The 19,322-nt window shown below is 40.5% G+C and overlaps 1 protein-coding gene across 2 annotated transcripts in view; it reads left to right on the plus strand.

Annotated features, from left to right (window-relative positions):
- Positions 1-19,322, plus strand: part of spire1a (spire-type actin nucleation factor 1a) — a 29,421-nt gene that overhangs the window by 6,002 nt on the left and 4,097 nt on the right. The window contains exons 3-12 of one of the 2 annotated variants that reach the window (XM_070846815.1): positions 8,569-8,838; positions 10,614-10,739; positions 13,394-13,465; positions 13,597-13,761; positions 13,910-13,996; positions 14,502-14,631; positions 16,418-16,465; positions 16,747-16,901; positions 17,355-17,436; positions 17,573-17,715. In XM_070846815.1, the coding sequence (XP_070702916.1) occupies positions 8,569-8,838; positions 10,614-10,739; positions 13,394-13,465; positions 13,597-13,761; positions 13,910-13,996; positions 14,502-14,631; positions 16,418-16,465; positions 16,747-16,901; positions 17,355-17,436; positions 17,573-17,715 (1,278 nt within the window). The remainder of the gene's footprint in view (positions 1-8,568; positions 8,839-10,613; positions 10,740-13,393; positions 13,466-13,596; positions 13,762-13,909; positions 13,997-14,501; positions 14,632-16,417; positions 16,466-16,746; positions 16,902-17,354; positions 17,437-17,572; positions 17,716-19,322) is intronic. The other variant, XM_070846816.1, reaches the window with a different exon arrangement.

Raw genomic sequence — 19,322 nt, forward strand, 5'->3', positions numbered from 1 at the left:
TACATCAAGCCAATGTATGAATTAATATTAACTGACTACCACCTCTGGTGAAAAGTGGTAGTGTTTTCTTGTGTCCAGTCAGCACTGTCAAAACACTCAGCAGGAACAGACTGAAGCGGGATGTACTCTCTTGTATAATTAAGTTTAGACACAAAATAACAAATTGACCTCTTACTAACAAGGAACATGATTGCAGCATTCAGCACCTGCACAGAAAAGTTGTATCCTTAAATTATTTTTACTCAAACTATAATGACATGACTGACAGTCGTTCTGTTTGTCCAAGAGATTGAGCCCTGATACACTAAACATGAGTCATTACAAATGGTTCTCTTTACTTTATTCTGTACTTATTGTATGTGCTGCACTCTAATACAGATGAGCACTTAAAAGAGAGCACATCTTTGTTGTTTTTCCTCCTACTTTTGTTCATGATGCATTCCTTCCTTTCGTACTATTATACGCTTAAACATCATCACCAGAATCACGTGAAGAGGACATGTGGTCCAGAGGACCAGAGCCTGTTTGGTCAAGTAAGGCACACTGTGTACTACTGGGAGGAGAAGTCTCTTCATTATGTGTACACAGACGAATTACTCCACAGAGGTTTCTGTCAACTCTGAGCAGTCGGATCGTCTTTCGTGTTTGTCTTGTACTTCATGTGATGACACGCATGTGCAGTATGTGTGTTGTTGTATGCCTTTAGCTGGAAATAGAATTCCTCCACCACAGCTGATGGTCAACATGGATGAAATCTCGTGGTTGAACTGTGGGCTGCTCAGCCTAGGCCTTTGTTTTTACTGCCCTATGCTACGCTATGAATAAACGGTGTGTGTGTTTGCCTTGTGAGGTTCTTGGAAAAACATAACACCTTGCACAATGTTTTTCTTTAAGTGCACCAGACAGACAGTCCCTGAGAACCAACTGTGTGACTAAACTGCAAGAACACACCTTGTTTTAAAAAAAATGTATTAATTTATTACTTTAGGTTTATGGACTCATAGGCACAGGTGCAATCACTTGTCACTTGTGTGAGCTCTCTTTTGGAGTCGCTTGTTTTTAGTCACTCATGCTGAAAACAACAATGGCATCTATGTTCTGTTAGTCAGCCCACCAGTTTGGTCCAGACTGAATTATGTCAACAACTACTGCACAGATTGCCATGAAATCTTATACAGACAGATGTGGTCCCCAGAGGAAAACTCCTACAGATTTTTAATGATCCCCTGACTTTTCGTTTAGCGCCAAGGCAATCAATTTGTCTTTTCTGTCACAGTTTCAGCAACTAATAACATTCCCATAAGCCTCAGCTGTACTTTGTGCTTCTGCTAATCAGGAAATGCTAGCTTGCTAACATGCTAAACTAAAATTGTAAACATTAAACACGGCAAAGAGAAAAAGATTTTGAGCACACTGACTTTCACAAACACACCGTACCCTTTAAATTGAGAATTCACAGGAGTGCTTTCACACTTTGTAGTCCTGCGTCCCTCACACTTAGGCCCTGTGTGTGCTTGTTGCGTCTCAGTCTCTTCTGTAAGTGAGTTAGCCACTCTGACATACCCGTCTCTGCTTCTACACACTTGAGTCTTTTGGAGATAATCACTAGCTCATATTGAGTTGACCCACTTTCCCTCAATTACACCACAGGAGCTGCGTCAGGATACTCGTCAATAATGCCAAATAGGCTGCTTACTTTATATTAAAACTGGCCATGAGTTTGCTTTTCTCTTGTGATGCTCTGTCACCCTCATAGTTGGTAGTAAATATTTCTTAGAGGAAAAGAGTGTGTTTGAGATGTGCACCTTCTGTGCAGGATTAACCCAGTTTGTGCTCAGTTGAAGATTAAAGTGAGATTAGTTGTAGTATCCTATTACAGGTTCTCACCTCAGGTCTCTGTAGCTCAATTTTGGGCCAAGATAATTAGTTTGCCAACGCCATGCATGAGGTAAAGCCTTGGATTTTGAAATGGAACCTAATAGATTGTGTTTCAGTTGATAGTTGAAGAGCTGCTGCTCACAGACAACCTGTTTTTTTTTGTTTTTTTTCTTGTTTCAAAATTGAATTAATTCTCACTTATCGTCTTTCCAGACGAGGCTAGACTTTAGATGTATTTGGATGTAGTATGCATATTATTTGCATGTTAACAGTGTACAGCACTGGCTTCCACGCTGCATGTGGATGAACAGGAGCTGCATGTGAGGCTTCTGTGTTGTACCAGTCACTGCAGGCCATGAGCTCTGTCTCTACAAATACTCCTCTGCTCTGACGTCAGACTGCACATTTTAAAAGATAGAGACATAATATTTCATCTACTTTATAATAGCGACCACAGATTTTTGGTAAAGATTTGTTTGCGTATGTGCGTAAATTTGATGTATGTAAGTGCAGATGTTGTACACTGAGTAACCGACAAGTGTAGATTTAGTTTTTTGGGTCAGTTGTCAGCATGCTTCTTCATAGATGAGCTCAGACATGGTCCCCTGGAGTGATAGACTGGCACCCAGTTTGATCCCTGTATGTCTGCCTCTGCCAGTGACCTTATTGTTACATCCTGCTTTTATCCCAATCAATCTATTGATTTTTGTGACACGGTGGATTTCATTTAAAAGCACCTGTGCAGTTTATATTACAGCCCCCAAGGTTACGTTTCTGCCTATACAGGGATATTTACAGCAAGCACAAAGCCACAGAAATGCAATTTATTGAGTGGTCTCAGCTATTTGAGTCAGGGTATTCTATTTATATCCACCACAGAAGAAATCCATTTAATCTACTTCTATTTTTTCCTGTCCAGTCAAGCTTGAGAGATGAGTTTTCTTTTCAGTCTCTGGAGCTTATGAAGATATCAGATCTTTTGCCACATATATTTTCCAGTGGCTGCTAGATGGGCCTGTGTGGTCTTAGGAATAAGCCAAACAGGGTTTTCTGTGAAGAGCCTATTTTTTTCTTCTGTCACAGAAGCTGCTGAACAAACTTGTGTTTAGAGCGACTGTGGGACATTTTCGGCCAAACTAAGAGGAACTTATTTTGCAGCTGGGGAATATTTGCTGTAGTGAAGTAAACTAGATGCTGTAGATTTGTTCTTTTGGGAGGATACAATAACATAAAATAACTGTCATGTGCATCATGTCTCGCTGAGGTTATTTAACCTTGAAAACCTGATTCTTCACAGTATCCCATGTGTTCAAAGGTAACCATTTTTTAGTTTTGTTTGAAGATGCTTTTTGTTTTAAACGATTTTCTCTATCTTACCTGCATCTACAGTATAAGCTTCACCCTTCTGGCTTGATGATGACACATAATGTCAGTGATGGCTCCAGAGGGACATTTTCTCTGTCCTCAGCAATTTCCGGCTGACTTCACAGATGAATGCAAACTCGACAGTATTTGACCAGGAGATATGAAAGAGCAGCATCGGGTTGTGTCCCGCTATGAACTACGATGGTGAAGTGCAGACTGGAGGAGGCTGAGCATCCGCTCCTGCAGTGGGAGACCCGTAGATTTAGCTTTGGTTATGTAACTGTCTGTGTTGTGATGGCTTTGCTCCACTACTGTGACAAATAGCGAAGGCTGCTTAGCTGACTGCTTTATGAACTTTGTGATGTCTTGGGCTGCAACTGCAAAGGCAAGAGTGCGTTTCAGGCCAGTTGCTGTAGTCTGTGAGATTACAGACTTTTGCTTTCAAATGAATACTGATGTTACTTTTACACTTGTCATATGTTTGAAAAGCAAGGCTCGAAAAGTTATTACGATAGGAATTGACAATTCATTACTGAACAACTAGAGGTACAAACTGATCTGTGTGCCAAAAAGACTCTACAGCACATATGCCTGACTTTTTCCTTTCTCGTGTCTTTCTATGAGCGTATATGTTGCTCTGTAACACAATCCACTCATTCTTTGCCCATCTGCGTACTGGTTGACTCACTGATGCTTTCCCCATCATGGTAGCTCCTCTTGTGCAGCTTGTCGAGCCAGCCTATACAACTGAGAAAATGTATGTGTCTATTTTTTCATGAAATAAACTGGCAGTATTTCAGAGCTTTTTGTTATTTTTGAAAGACTCAGTGGTGGATAAATGCTGTAGTTCTGTGTAAAATGTAAAAATGACATTTTACTTCTTTTATTTAACCTTCATCTAACCAGGGGTAGTCACATTGAGAATGAATCACTTTTCCAAGCAGGTTCTGGTGAAGAAAGGATAGCCAAGGGGCCGAAGGCCGCATGAGCTTTAGCCTCACCGGAGCCACACTTTGTTGCTTGTCTGAACAGTTTGGCCCGAAAATATACCCACCAGATGTTTTTAATTATGTGACCTTCTTTATTTATTTTTTTTGGTCGTCAAAAGGCCAGTGTTTGCTAAGTGTACAGCCTGACCCATTTTTTTTTAACTGGTTAAGTGGAAATCTTGTTGGAAAAGAGGTCCACTTCAGAAATGAGGATTTTCTCTCCATGTTCACTTTCAGTTGTACTGAAAAATTCATTAAGCTGTTCTGTACTAGTTATACTAACTCTGGCAATGATGTTTGACATTTGATATGAAATGCAGTGTTCCTTCAGGAGACAAAGGTTATTCAGGAGTAAAAAATTCTCCTTGTATTGGTCACTGATTCTCATGATGATGCCTCTGCCACTAGTCTTAATGGGAGTAGGAGGAGGTTCTCTAGTATAAAACAACTCATTGTTGGGGAAACATAAGCCTGAAGTGCGTCTTACCAATGATGTCATGCAACAGCTCGGTATCATTTGTTTGTGCAGCAGGAGAAAAGTTGCTCCAGGGGGAGGATGGAGGAAATTCTTACAGCAGTTTTTTTTTTTTTTAGTTTTATGTGACAAACTGGTTCTTATAGTTGTGTATTTAATAAACCATAAGCAGTAATTCTGTTTCGGTCATGCACAACACTAAAGCTGAATTTATTCTCAGTGATACCATTTTTTTTCCTTTGACACCCAGGTGACTCATCCCACTGTATTTCCTCAGAAGCATTTGAAAGTATGGGAGATTTCCTCCGTTACCTGTGGTTGGTGAAGACCACAGCAACTGGAACATATGTGTGTTTCATCCCCCGCAGCAGGCCTCCACCTATCCTGGGTGGAGCCTGGTTTCAATTAGTTGTTTGCTACCAGACATTTCTGCCCGCTCCTGAAACCCTGCAGTGGATTTTCTGGCTGTCTTTCCCAACTGTTTATCCACATACCTGATCTCCCTCCTTCCTCCATCCTCCTTCCTCCTCCTCTGCTTTGTGTCCTTGCCTCATTCCTCTGACTCAGGCTTTGAAATGAGATTGTGATTTATGAATAGAAAACCCAGCTGTATTTTTCCTATTTCCTGTTCTGAATGAATTCATGAAAGCTGTTGCAGCATTAGCCAACATGTCATTGGAGTTAAGGTGTCAAGTTATCCAGCCTTTACTTGTATTTTTTTTCTTATTATTTATGTCTGGACTTCACTATATATTTGGCAAATTGAACCCAAACTGTCATTATTTATGCTCTTGGGCTCCTTATGCTTGGATAACATAAACCAGATTATTGCAGAGTGGTTTAATTAACAGTGTCTTGATGTCTTGCAATGGCCTAAATTAGACATGGATGGAGTTTACTGTCCATGGTCTAGTGTAAACCTTGGCCCATGACTGAGACCCTCTCCGCTGTCTGTCACTTCAGCGCTCCCTTGTATCTCCGCCCCCAACAGCGCATGTTGTCCTACAGATGGATTATTAGGTTACATAATAAGACACTAAGGAATAGGGGACAGGATTATCAGCTGCATGCAGTGATGGTTGATAAATGATAACATTAGAACACCACAAAAGTCATCTTTCCCCAAGATAGCATAGGATCAATAGTTGGATAATTCACAGCAGAGGCTATTGCTGCTGTAATTATATTGGTATTTTAAGTATTGTTGTTTTTATTTATGGGAAGACATTGAAAAGGGAACTGAGTTAAACTGACTGCTCTAATACTCACTGTACCGCTCAAAGGCGTTGTGTTTAAACACGACTACGTCCCAACTTCTTTTGTAACAAAGTAAAAGCAGTAGAGACCGGAAAGTATTCCTGTTAGTCAGGGAGACTTGTCATGATTGTGACACAGTGCATACAGTTGTTGATAAACACAAAAGTGGATACAGCTTAAACTTAGAATTTGAATTTAAATTGCCCCAAACTTTTGCTTTTTAGTAAAACCAACATAAGGGGTTAAGAAAATTCTGCTTCCTCAGAAGTTAAGTATTTAAAAACCCATTGAATTCTCTTGAAAAAGCATTGTTGCAAAGCACAAGAGGGCTGTCTTTATTATCTCATGAGAAGCTGATGTTTTTGAGATGGGCCATTCTTCCCATCTTGGTGAGTTTGGTCGTAACGTGAGGGAGGGGTTTTGACTCTGCATGACATGTCATTACATAATGATTTTTTCGTCTCAGCTGCTGAAGTCAATGAGCCCAAACATGCTCAGTCAACACCCTTCCCCTCTGTGCGCTACACTCCCAGACACCACAGCCAGGTGCTGTTCACTGGCACCTCACCCAAGCATAGCCTGCCAACACCAGCTTCACCCACATCAACACTGTTTTATTTGGACACCTCCCTTTTTCAACAATGTGTCTCCATTGCTTTCTGGGTAAGAACATACAGTACAGTAATGACTCACAGGATGTAGTACTTATAGCTGATCATTTTATTACCTTAACAAATCTATTTCAAAATAGCTTTAAGGTGTTGGTTGTTGTTGCCACATTTAGATCTGCAGTGCTGCAACCTTATTATAAAGATGGTAGAAAATTGTGCTTGCACAGCTTTCATTTGCTACGTTAACTTTAAGATGCCTAGTAGACAAGATTTCTTATTATTAAAGACCCAATTTTTTAGATTTTTTTTTTTTTAGCATAAACTTTGGTAAGCCAATTATACTGATACTGATTTAGGAAGCATGCTTTATTATGTGGGCGTGCTCTGTAAAAACTGTTCCACATTGTAATCACAGAAACTTCATTTTGTGAATTAATTAACTTAACAAAGAGCGGCCAGCTATGGAAGATATTCATATTAAAATCCACAACCTTTGTAGCCGTTGTGTACTGACACAGCTCTGTTGCTGGATCTTGTATAAAATAACTACTAAAAGAGATGCAAGCTACAGTATAGTAGTTATAGTATAGTTATATATAGTAGTAGCAGGAAAATGTGGATATCACAGGCATTGGCTGATGCTGATAGATAGCATCTGTTCCTGACAGGAGCAGAAGACTGTTCAAAGTTTAAGTGATAAAGTGAACTCCTTGAGTCTCACTTGAAGAGGAAGTCCTGAAGGAAATCAGGACTTGTAGTACTTTTTATTATTTCATTACTAATCAACTAAACAGTTTAGTTAACTAAGGCCCTGAGAACAGATACATGTACTAACTGACTGAGAAATGATGACTGTAAACAGTTGTTTGAAATCATATTGTATTATGTTCATGTATAGGTGTTATCCAGAATATAAATATAATGTTTCTGTCAATGTGAGGTTTCCAAGGGTTATTTTGGGTCTACTGTCCTGTACTGTTTTGATCTCATCTTTTCTCCGAAAACACTTGTTGATCTGACAGCACTGGTTAGATTAAGTTGTCAGAGGAGGACACGGTACAGCAGAGCCAACTAGACATGCTGCAATGAAAGAACAACGTTGTTTCGTGGTAGCCCGGTGGTTTGAGACATTAAGTTAAGTTGGAACAGGCTGCAAAACAAAACAAAAAAAAAAAGATAGGTCATACCCTGCTTATTAATGAAGGGAAGCAGTGATGAAATGAAATCATCCCCAGATTATGGTAATAATCACGCTATTTGGAGGAACACTGTGGCCTCGTTTCACATCTGGCTGTGAGGACATGAACTGCCTTCTTGTCTGCTCAGGTGAATTGAGTTTGTTGTGGTTAGAGTTGTTTATCCAACTAAGACGAGGGTGCTACGGAATTGGGTCTCATCTGGTGCTGGTGTGCCATTAATTTATAAATTACAGCGACGGGGCAGAGAAATCATGAAATGGAGTTAGTCTGTCAGCTGAAAAGAACAGAATTTTGGCACAGGAAGTACATGAATGTCAAAAGACAGGAAAAAAAACTGCTTTCCTACCATGATAAATTTAGAAATGTCCTTCAGGTTGGAACATATTTAGAAACTTAATTTTCAAGATGAAGAGCGGTCAATATTGTGTGCACTCCTGAATTATATTATATATATTATAATTCAATATCACCAAAAAAAGAAAAAACCCTGAGCAGGTATGACGGTGAATAATTGCTATAATGATCTTCTTATTTGAGGTCTTTCATGTTTAGCTGTGAAATAAAAGATATGGTATTGTGGAAGGCAGTGGATGTAAAGCTGTTGTGTGGACACATGAATCCTGTAACTGTGATGAAAGGCTCATATAAATGTTAAACCTAAACACTGTTCTTTTTTCAGTAGAAACTCAGTGGAAAGGAACAATTTTAGCCAAAGACCAAAGCCTACAAAAATGGTTTATTATTGAGTTCAGAGTAATAATCTGGATCATCCCATTTCTTCTTTCGTCCCACAGGTCATTGATTCGCTGGGTGTCATGATCTACAAAGCTCTGGACTATGGCCTCAAAGAAAACGAGGAGCGCGAGCTCAGCCCGCCGCTGGAGCGCCTGATTGACATGATGACCAACACCGAAGAAACTGAGAGCGACCCCTGTCCTGACGAGGGTTATGAAGCCACAGAAGAGGAGGATGAGTGCGAGGAAGAAGAGGAGGAAGAGGACCCTGTCTGTGCTACCACCACCAGTTCTGTCAGCAGTATTCGCAGCTATCAAGACATCATCGTGGTAGGTTGTTTGGGTGGAAGGCGGAATCGTGGAGGATTTCATGAGTACTTGATTTGCCCAGAGTGCTCTGCTGCAGGGGATCAGTGCACACTGCAAACTTTTTTAGTGAAGTGGGAAGTACAGTCTAAGATGCATCAAGTGTGTTCAAAACCAAAGTGGAGCCCTCACACTCTGTAATACTCCCAGAAAAACTTTAATCATTTACTGCAATGTTTTGATCAGTCATGGTTTGAGGGATCAGGCTGTTGAGGCTCCATGACGGATCAAATTGCACAGCACGTTATTTAAGCATTAAATGTGCAGATTCTCTTGCTTTGAGTATTTCCTCCACTATCCTGTATGTGTTAAAAGCTGCCTTTATGTTTGCACATTTTTCTTTTTCCCCACATTTTTACATCGCGTCTGTTAACAGAGCAGCACACCCACACATCATCGTCACTCCAGCTCCAAACAAATTCCCCTGATGGGGGGCCGTCGTGATGTAAATTCCCCAAGTAGCTTCTGTATGTGAGACACTGGTAATTATAGCTGAGCTGTGTAAACGCCCTGGTATTTGGGGAATAGGCTTAGAAACTTTCACAGCCCGTTCCCTCCATATCATAAACCCGGTGTAGAACACAAATGTTGGGTCTGTTTGCTGCCAAAGCGTGTCTGGCTTGGCCCCTAATTCTCACAACAATCATTCTCTTGAGTGTAAACTGCAATACGTTGCTACGACATGGCTAGATTGGATAACGGCACATTCCTGACTGACCTTTCTACTTGCACTCTGCTGTTCTGTCAGGAAAGGATAGGCGGGGGTCGATGAGGGTTCAGCGAGACGTGAGGCTGACAAAAGATGACAGGACTTGCTATTAGGACAGGAATAGTTAGACGCTGAATGTGCTGAATGCGTTTCCTCATTGCTTTAGTGAAATGGAGTGAAATGAGGAGTGGCCACATGAGCGGTCATGCTTTTACCAAAGCTGTCAATCTGGAGTTTGGACTGTGGTCCACCCATTTACTCAAATACACAATGACTTCCCACAGAAAGGTCCATCAATATAACACCAAACCTTGATACTATGACTTTGGCACATACTGTTATAATAGCTTCAATATTACATAGTGAATCTACAGTTTTCATTCATTTTTTGCAATAGATAGAGTTTCGTGCTTGATACAGATCATTGTTTGTAGTAGAAACAATGGAAACCACAGATGCAGCACTATTTTAAGCACGGTAGACTCTCACCGCTCAGGTGTCATTTCACCTGTGTGGACGAGGAAGAAGACACTTTTTCTGCTTTCTCAGACATTCCTGAAGCGAACCAAGCCCAGCACGAGAACATGAAAACATGTCATTCAGCTGGTTTCCTCTTTTGTGTTGCTGGAGATAATTTGACAGCTCATCCATTACTCTGGCTGCCTTTATTATCAGTACAATCACATTTAAATACCATATGGGTCAGAGCTTTAAATGGTGTACAGGTGACGGCAGTCCCCAACTGGAGGATCAGGTTCATGTTGATTCCTTTAGTTCAGTTTAATTATTTTATCCACATCTTTGGTCCAGACTGAAAAATCTCAAGAACTGTAGGATAGATTAACATTACATTTTGAACAGACAATCATGGTCCCCAGAGGAGATGTATCAAAATGTCTCTGTTCTTTCTTAAAAATGTAATAAATGATGATGATGATGAATCTTTGTTTAACTACAGTATATAAGAGGTCTATATATGTACTCTAGTACCACTATATATAACTCAGTCTTTTGGTTTTCTCCTCCACAGCTATGTTCTTCCCACCTGCCCAGCCCATCAGATGCCCCCAACCATTACAAGGCTGTGTGTCGGGCTCTCTATGCTGAGACAAGGGAACTACGCACCTTTCTCGAGAAGATCAAGAGTGCCAAGGAGGTAAGAAAATCTAGCATTTGACATCTACCACTTCTTGATAAGTCTGGTGAGGATAAGTCACAGTCTGGTGGAGACACAAACAATGCCATCTGTTCAGCCACTTGATAATACACTTACATATGAAGTGAGTCATCTGAACCTAATGAGTAACATATACACTCACTTTTAATAATAGTCACTCATCCCAGTTTCCATTATTTGGGGGTTTTGATGACTTTGTTCATGAGTCATCCTCATTTGCACGTCTTAAACCGCTCATAATATGACAGATATTGAAAAGGATTGGGAAAGTTGTGCTTGGAGGCACACAACAGATAAGAGGATATGAGAACTTACCAAACTCGTGTCCCTGGGTTTACCACTCTGCTTTGGTATGTGGATTTACTGTGTAGAATTCAGTTGGTTGAATCAGGATCTGTTAGGCCCCTCTAACCCTGGGAAAAGAAAAAACCAGAGTGGTGCCCAGAATCTGCACAATAGCAACAAAACAGCCCATAAAGTGGTAATGGCCCGGAAGGATTGAGACTGTGAGTGTCCCTGTCTGACCCCCTTGTCGGGCCAGATGAGAACTCAACATCGCTTACGCTACTCAGCATGACCTAACTCTACATGGATGTGATCTGGCATCCTGTTTCTCATGTCGGTGTACTAGCTTATTGGACGATTTATTTGTATATATGGAGTGTTGGTACTGAAGTAATTGAGTGTGATTAGTGAGGGATTCCCTATAGCGCTTGTGCTTCTTAGACACAGAGCGTTTTAAACCATTAACCATCTGTCAAACAAGATGTGCTTGAATTCACTCCTTTTAATGAAATTTGTTTAGTGAAAACTGTTAGCATGAAAAAAATGCCATTGAAGAAATAAACCATGGAAGATGTTATAAGTGCTTGAGCATTATGGACACAAAATACAAACCCTGGACTCTAATCTTAAAATGACAATCGCACCATTTCTGATAAGAAATGTCCTGTTATGCTATGATAACTATAAAAGAGCTGCTACGCCTAAACTAGACCTAACCCCAACTGTGGAGAGCACCACTATAGGAAGCACTCTCTGATCTGAAGATTGCAGTGAACGGAAAAGATTTTTTTGTTTTTTATTGTTACATAATTTATTGTAATTTCATAGCCGATATCGTTTGATCCACTAAAGTTATCACAAATGTGCACAGAAAATATTAGGCTAATCAGTATATTAGTATGTGGATTAGACAGACCTTTATTAAGTCGTAGAAATGTGCAGTGTCAGCTGGTGGGAAACACCCCACTGAAACACTCAGAATACACAACAAAGAAAAAGCATGTGTATTTACTAGTAAACCTTTGTATTCCCTGACTCTGATTCTTTAGAGAAATTGTAGCCGTATGATTTCCTCCACAGCTCAACACACAGCGTAGTGTTACTGTACAGTACGTACACACTCATGTGCTGCCTGTGACTTCTGCAGGAGGCATGGTTCACATAAACAGTCTTATGTAATATATATGATTATAGAATCAGGTTTAACCTCATTACAGTAATTTAAGGAGCTTGCTGGAGGGGACCGCCAGGCTATAGGGGCCGCTTTTCACCTCCTGTAGCACTGAATGTGACTGGATTATTGCTAATAAGTAACCATGCACAGTACCGCACATGCTTACAAATTAGGTTGTTACTCAATGAGTCGTTTTTTTCAGTTTCTTACTGTTTGTCCCTCTGCTCTGTATCTGTTTCTTCTTGTTGGATTCCCCTCATCTTTTCTGTCAGTGTAGAAATAAAGTGAAACAGTAACTTGTGAAAATAAAATGTTGTCATGGTTTAAAAATTGTATTTATGAATGTAGTGCATGCATTTTGATATTGGAAGAGAAAGGTCAAAAGAGCAGAAACCTGATTAGGAAGAGGGAATGTGTTTCAGCAGTAAACATGGGCGTGGATGAATAGATGCGTAGATGATAAGAGCAGCTGTCTGCACAGGCTGTCTTTCTTTGAGATTGAGATATCGTATATCATGTTAGACTCATTTTGCCTGAAACAGCTTCATAAACAAGAACTTAACTTGAGCCTCTCAGATTTTTATTTAGTGCACGAGTAGCATAAATGTTTATTATAGATTATTCTTTTGTTGATGGAGCTACTAGAACAGAACTACTTTAATCCAATCTTGACAGTTACTTTTTCTGTCTTCACCCAGTGCATAATTAGGCCTTCAGTAAAAACAAATCAACTGAAAGGACAGTGTGACAGCAGAGTACTTGTTTACAATATTTAGTATTGCTACATGGAGCTGGCTTACAGTAAAGAATATGAAAAAAGGATGCACATATTGAATGTCAACAAGGAGAGTGCCTGCTGAAGCCTCACTGCACAAGTTAATGAATTAACAGACATTAATCACAGCTATTAGTTGACTATTGGCCTCAGTTTCCCCCCCTGGCACTCTGTCAGTATAGATGAGACGGGTATCAACATGCTCATGTGAAACAACATCCATTGATTACTTAACCACACTGCCATGACAATATGGGCAGTTTGCCAGTTTCCTCAACTTAATTTCAGCCAGTGTTGTGAATGCAGTGATGCACTTATTGAATGTCATGACTTTGGCAAACAGTTTTCCTTATTGCTTTTTTCCCCTATCCCTTTATTCTTGTCCCTTTTCTTGGCTAGAACCTTCGGAGAATGGAAGGTGACACTCGGGAACCCGTTAAAGACCTCGATGAGCTGCAAAATGCAGACTGGGTAAGAAGAACATTTACTCATTGCACCTTGGACCAGTAGATTTATCTCTGTGACCATATGTTGCTAATTACATTTTTTTTTTTAAATAACTGCAGCATTTATCACATTATATCTTTTTATGTCCCCACCAGGCACGATTCTGGGTGCAGGTGATGCGCGATCTGCGGGATGGTGTTAAACTGAAGAAGGTTCAGGAGCGTCAGTACAACCCACTGCCCATTGAATACCAACTCACACCGTACGAGATGCTGATGGACGACATCCGCTCCAAACGTTACAAGCTACGAAAAGTCATGGTAAGGATTTTACTAACCTTCACAGACCCTTTATTATAATAGATTCCTCTGTGTTTGGAGTGAACCCTGACCAAAATATTTCAATGAGATTATTGTTTTGCTTTGCTGGTAACACTTGTTTCATATAAGGTTGATAATGTAATTTCAGGTGAATGGAGACATCCCACCAAGGTTAAAGAAGAGTGCACATGAGATCATTCTTGAATTCATCAGGTCACGACCACCTCTCAACCCTGTGAGTAGTGCACAGCTCAGTGGCGGTAATCTCTCTGAGGATACGTTCTGTCATTGTTGCACAATCAAGCCCTCAATTTTACAGTTCGTATGGAAGTGATGTTATAATGTTAGTCTACAGGGCATTCAGTATACTGTACTAATATCTTTGACAACATTTAGAGAATGACTGATGTGATAACTGTCATCCACATTCAACACAGTCGTGAAAAGTCAATTAGCACTTAGTTAGTGCAGTCAACACTGTGTTGTCAGTTGTTAGACTAGTACACTGTAGATGCCAGATGACAGGGTGTGAATGATGGGGAACGTAATGTCACACGCATGCCCGCCATCACATTTTGTTACTCCTAGCATAAACTAAAACTTTGGCTAGCAGAAGGGTGAGATGACTTAATGCGATTATAAAGCATGCATTCTATCTTTGGAGGTGTGAGGGGGAATATCTCACTTTGGTCTCCATGGTGATGGCAGTTCAGCGCTCACTCGTGTGGTTGTCATGACAGGTCTCAGCCCGTAAATTGAAACCTCACCCGCCGCGTCCCCGGAGCCTCCACGAGCGCCTGCTGGAGGACATCAAAGCGGAGAGGAAGCTCAGGCCAGTCTCACCGGACATGATCCGCAGAAGTCGCCTCGGTAAGACACACTGATGTTTATATGCTGACACACAGCATATATATATATATATGCTACACAAAAGGCCAGAAATATGTGGTTTTGTGTAACGCTCTCCTGGGCAAAACTTACACAATTAATGCAATATTTTGCTTAAATAATCACACTAGACCTTTTTTTTGTCTGAAAAATTCTGTTTCTGAGAGTGAGAGTCTGGTGGTTAACTTCCTGCATGGCTGCTCTGAATCAGCCTAACCCCGCCTCTCAAAAACCATTAACCGTGACTTAATCATGCTTAGCCATCAACATCCATCATGATTACTCTAACAGCCCTCTGTCCCACATTGATCTGTTCACTTAATCAGAAGTGTCATAGTGTTTAAACAAGGATCACTTTGACTGCAGCTGTCAGCCTTCAGTTGTTTGCTAGACCTGCACTGCAAAACTAACTGTTGTGGTTCCTGACAAATGTTCTCTGATGTTTTTGGTTTGAACATAAGCAACATTCATGCCCTTTGTGGTTTCTTTTACAAAAGCAAGCAGTTCATCGGCAGTTGATAATCACATTTCTATGCAGTCGTCATGATTGGCCTATGTTTCAAACCATTTATGGCTTTAATCAGATCAAAACTTCAAATATTTTGCCAGTCTATACTGCACAATACTTCTATACTGTTTACACAGGGCGCCTTTTGTCCGGGGATTTAGGCGGTTAACATGGAACAGTTGTTGCATAATACATATGGGAGGCTGCACAGATTCTCTGAAGCAGTTTTTTCTGAATATGTTTTACAAACTTAGACAGTTCACCGACTTCATCATCTGTTTTAACTGTCGCGGATTTCTTTTTCTCCTATTTGCTTCCATTTCTTTTTTTTTTTTTTTTCCCAAACATGGGCATATCTGTCAGTCATGCGACCTCTTAGCATGTCGTACAGTTTTGACTCATCAGGTAAAGTTTCACGTCACCTATTGTGCTCCTATTGTTGTACCTTGTGTTTTGTTCCAGGCTATTTCAGGGTTAGCTCCTGATTTAAACACGCACACTCTTTTTTTTTTTTTTCATGCTTGTGTTGTACAAGTGTGTGTATGACACACTACTATTATTTACTGGCTGGTGTAGTACAGACACCCACTGAACCTGAGGAAGAAATGGGTCAACACAGTGTAAACTAATCTCTCATCTCAGACTGTGTGAGATGGCCTCCTTTGTATTTACAAAAATTTGCAAGGTCCTTTCTTAATGACTAGTATAAGTTTAAAAGTGTGGCCTGGATGTGTTATATTAGTTACTTCCAGGGACTACCAGGGTAGTCTAGGTGATGAGGGATGTACACTGAGCCAGAGCCAGTAGGGTAGATTACAGATCATCACTCTGCCTCTGCAGCCAGTCTGCCCTGCTTGTCACCCTAATCCGCTCTCACTGGGGAATATGAAAAATTACATAACAATGGTATCAGCAGCCTACCTCAGATAAATAGTTGAAAGTCAGATGACAGCGTAGCCCTACAGTTGGACTCACAGTCCAGATGTTTGCACGAGAATAACCTTTTGTGGCTGCACTCATTGTCTTTTTTTGTTTCCCTGGCACTTCCCCTCACTTACCTTCCCCTCTGTGCTCTCCAGCTATGCACAACATGTCTGTGTAAGTGTAGCCCACCGCTACACAGCATCCCCTCAGTTCACACCTGGTCTGACAGATGCTTGTTGCTGTCAAGTCCTCCCTGTGGTATCAGTCTGGTGTTAGGGATACAAATATTAACTTGTGTGGTCCCACTGAAGGTTGTAATTCTTAATTCCTTTACAGGTGCAGGGAAAAGCATCAGCACACCTCAGGACTTATTCCGCAGCTCAGGTAAAGCACTCTTGATGTGAAACAAGCAGCAGTAGTGTGATCTTGTGTTTTGGGCTTTGTAACAAAATATTTTAAAGAATTTTTAGAAAATCCTTAACCGCATGATTGGAGCTTGTCAACATGTGGTCTGCGTAATGTATGCTGACTTTATGGTATCAGTAACAACACAAAGACACCCATAGTTTACACAGGCGGCATGATGGCCGGCTGTTAAGATGAGAAGACCGGTCATGAAAATTTATGGTTCCTAATCATAATATATCATAATTTGTCACGCCCAGACACTCCTGATGCACCCAGGAAGCTGGCTGGCAGCACCCACTCTCTGGCCAGTGGCACCATGGGACCCAATCAAGGTGGAGCGCAGCCGCTTAGCCAGAGGAAGAGGCTGCTCAGAGCGCCCACGCTGGCTGAGCTGGACAGCTCTGAATCTGATGTAAGATATGTGACTCTTATTGGCTGTTCTCATAAGAAGATCATCCCCTTAATCCAGCAGCTTGAAAAATGTTGATCTTGCAACCTAGTATCCATTTTTAAGTCAAAGTCAAACCCTAATATGTTTGTGTTTAATCTCTGTACTGTCCTGTCCACAGCGAGTTGACTTCATAAAAGATATGAAAAAGATACTTTGAAAAACTTGGTTAATATTTTTGAACTGATGTATAAATGATTAAGTTCTAACTGCTCTATTTTTGCAAACAATTAAAGAAGCATTAATTGGCATGTTCAGACAGATTTTTCAAAAGTTTTACTGGAAGTATCTCAGAGAAAACCAACTCATTATATTTCTAAGGGACATTGAACTAGATTTTTTTATTTTACCATGCAAATATTTAAAATAATTTCAAGTTTTAGTATCATGTAACTCAATATGTGCTCTGATTGACAGGAGGAGCCCACTCGCAGCAGCTCCAGTATGTCCACGTCTTTGATGGAGGACACGTCACCCGAGTCCGTCATAGGGAAGAAGGGTAAGATCTCACCTGGAAAAGATTTTAATACTGAAACGTATCTAATTTGTTCAAACTGCCAAATCTTGATAATGTTCTTTCCTCAGCGGCCTTCTCATGTCATGCTCTTTTATTTATGTCATTTATTTGTCCCCAGCTCCTCCAAAGTTCCTGCCTATTTCCGCCACCCCACAGCCAGACAAGCGTCAGTCTCCACAGAGGAGGCACTCCATCGAGAAGGAAGCCCCCACCAGTGTCCTCCCCTTTGTGCCCCCATCCAGACAGAGCTCCAAGTCTCTGGTACGTAACCTGTAGAACCGATTTGCTTTGGATTATTTATCAAGGCCTGTATAGACGGAAGAATGAAACATTTGAGATTGATCGCAGAGCTTCAATCAATCTTCCTCCTGGTTTTACTAACATACTGCATTGGACACAACAGATTTAACTACATCAATTATAAATACACTTACTGTACATTAAACCAAGATGGTATATCACATCCTTTATTTGTATAGCTACAATTATTCTCCTCAAAGGTCATACCTAACCTAACCAATTAAATGTGAATCATTCTACACAGTAATAAAATATAACGAAATGGAAAGGAGAATACGCTAAATGAGCAAAAAGCGGTTAACTACAAACACAAAATAACGAATCATGAATGGTTGCATTATAATTAGAATGAAGTCTGGCTGAATCCGTCAACAACACTGGACATACAATAATTTATCTGTTGCATTTACTCCCGTCCTGTGACTGACCATTTGTTTCCCATGAGGTCACTGGTTCTCTGAGTAACTCTGTGCCGGTTGTATGATTTCTTGTGAGGTTGCTGGACGTAATTGAAACCACAGGACAGGCTGCTGTATAAAGGGGATTCAGATGGAATAAGTTGTTTCTCACCATTTGCTAGTCTAATAGCAGACCTCTGGCGCCAGTCCAGAGGATCTGGTTTCAACTACCACAAGTCATCAAATCAGAAGAAATACTGTGGAGGAGACGGCTCTCCTGGACAGTTTTACACTAATCTCAGTACCTTCCTAAAATCTGTGAACATTTCATCTTACACTGCTATGTTAAATGCCAAAGGAGAGGTACTGAGTTTATTACTTATGTGTTGGTGACGATTCATTTTTTTCGCCAATTGTTAATAGTAAGTAGTAAAATAGTAACTTTTCACACAATTATTACATTACTTTTCCTTTATACTTTTCATGTTAATGATTACATCCTATCTTGCCTCCTAAAAATGAGAATTGTAGTAATCGAAAGCACACATTTACAAATCTCTAGTCAGCCATTTCATGATGAAAGTAAAGAGTAATTTATTTTACCTGAAGCAATGTTTTTCTCTGTCTCTCTTCCCATCATTCTTTTTGAAGCACTTTCACATATATATTAAGTGTTGCCTTTCACACAGATAATAAGACCCCAGGTTCTCTAGTAGATGTACTGTTTACACACTGTCTTATCCCAAAGACTGACATGCAGTCATTTCCTATTTTATATGATGCTGCAGCTGAAGGCGGACACCAGCACCGAGGTAACTTGGTCAACCTTCTGTCTCCCCATCAACATTAGCCCATTTCATAGACTTTGCTCCGTAATAGCCTTTTTTTCTTTTAAATTAAAACTGATAGTGGGACAGATTAGGAGTGACGCAGGAAGCGGTGGTGTGCAAGATGTAGGTCCGCACCATCAGTAGGCGCCAGCTGCTTGAGTTGAAAGAATGAAATCACGAGATGAGGAAGGTGCCATCTCTGTGAACTCTCCTGCTTTTGAGAAGGATGCTGTCAGATGATTTTTCTGTCATGGGACTTCCTGTTATGAAGTTCTGCTGTTATGAAATTAAATGTCACGCCACACATGAGATTAAATAACAGTGAATTAACTGTATGAGC

Source organism: Pempheris klunzingeri, chromosome 16 (genome assembly GCF_042242105.1).
Source record: "Pempheris klunzingeri isolate RE-2024b chromosome 16, fPemKlu1.hap1, whole genome shotgun sequence".
Classification (NCBI taxonomy): domain Eukaryota; kingdom Metazoa; phylum Chordata; class Actinopteri; order Acropomatiformes; family Pempheridae; genus Pempheris; species Pempheris klunzingeri.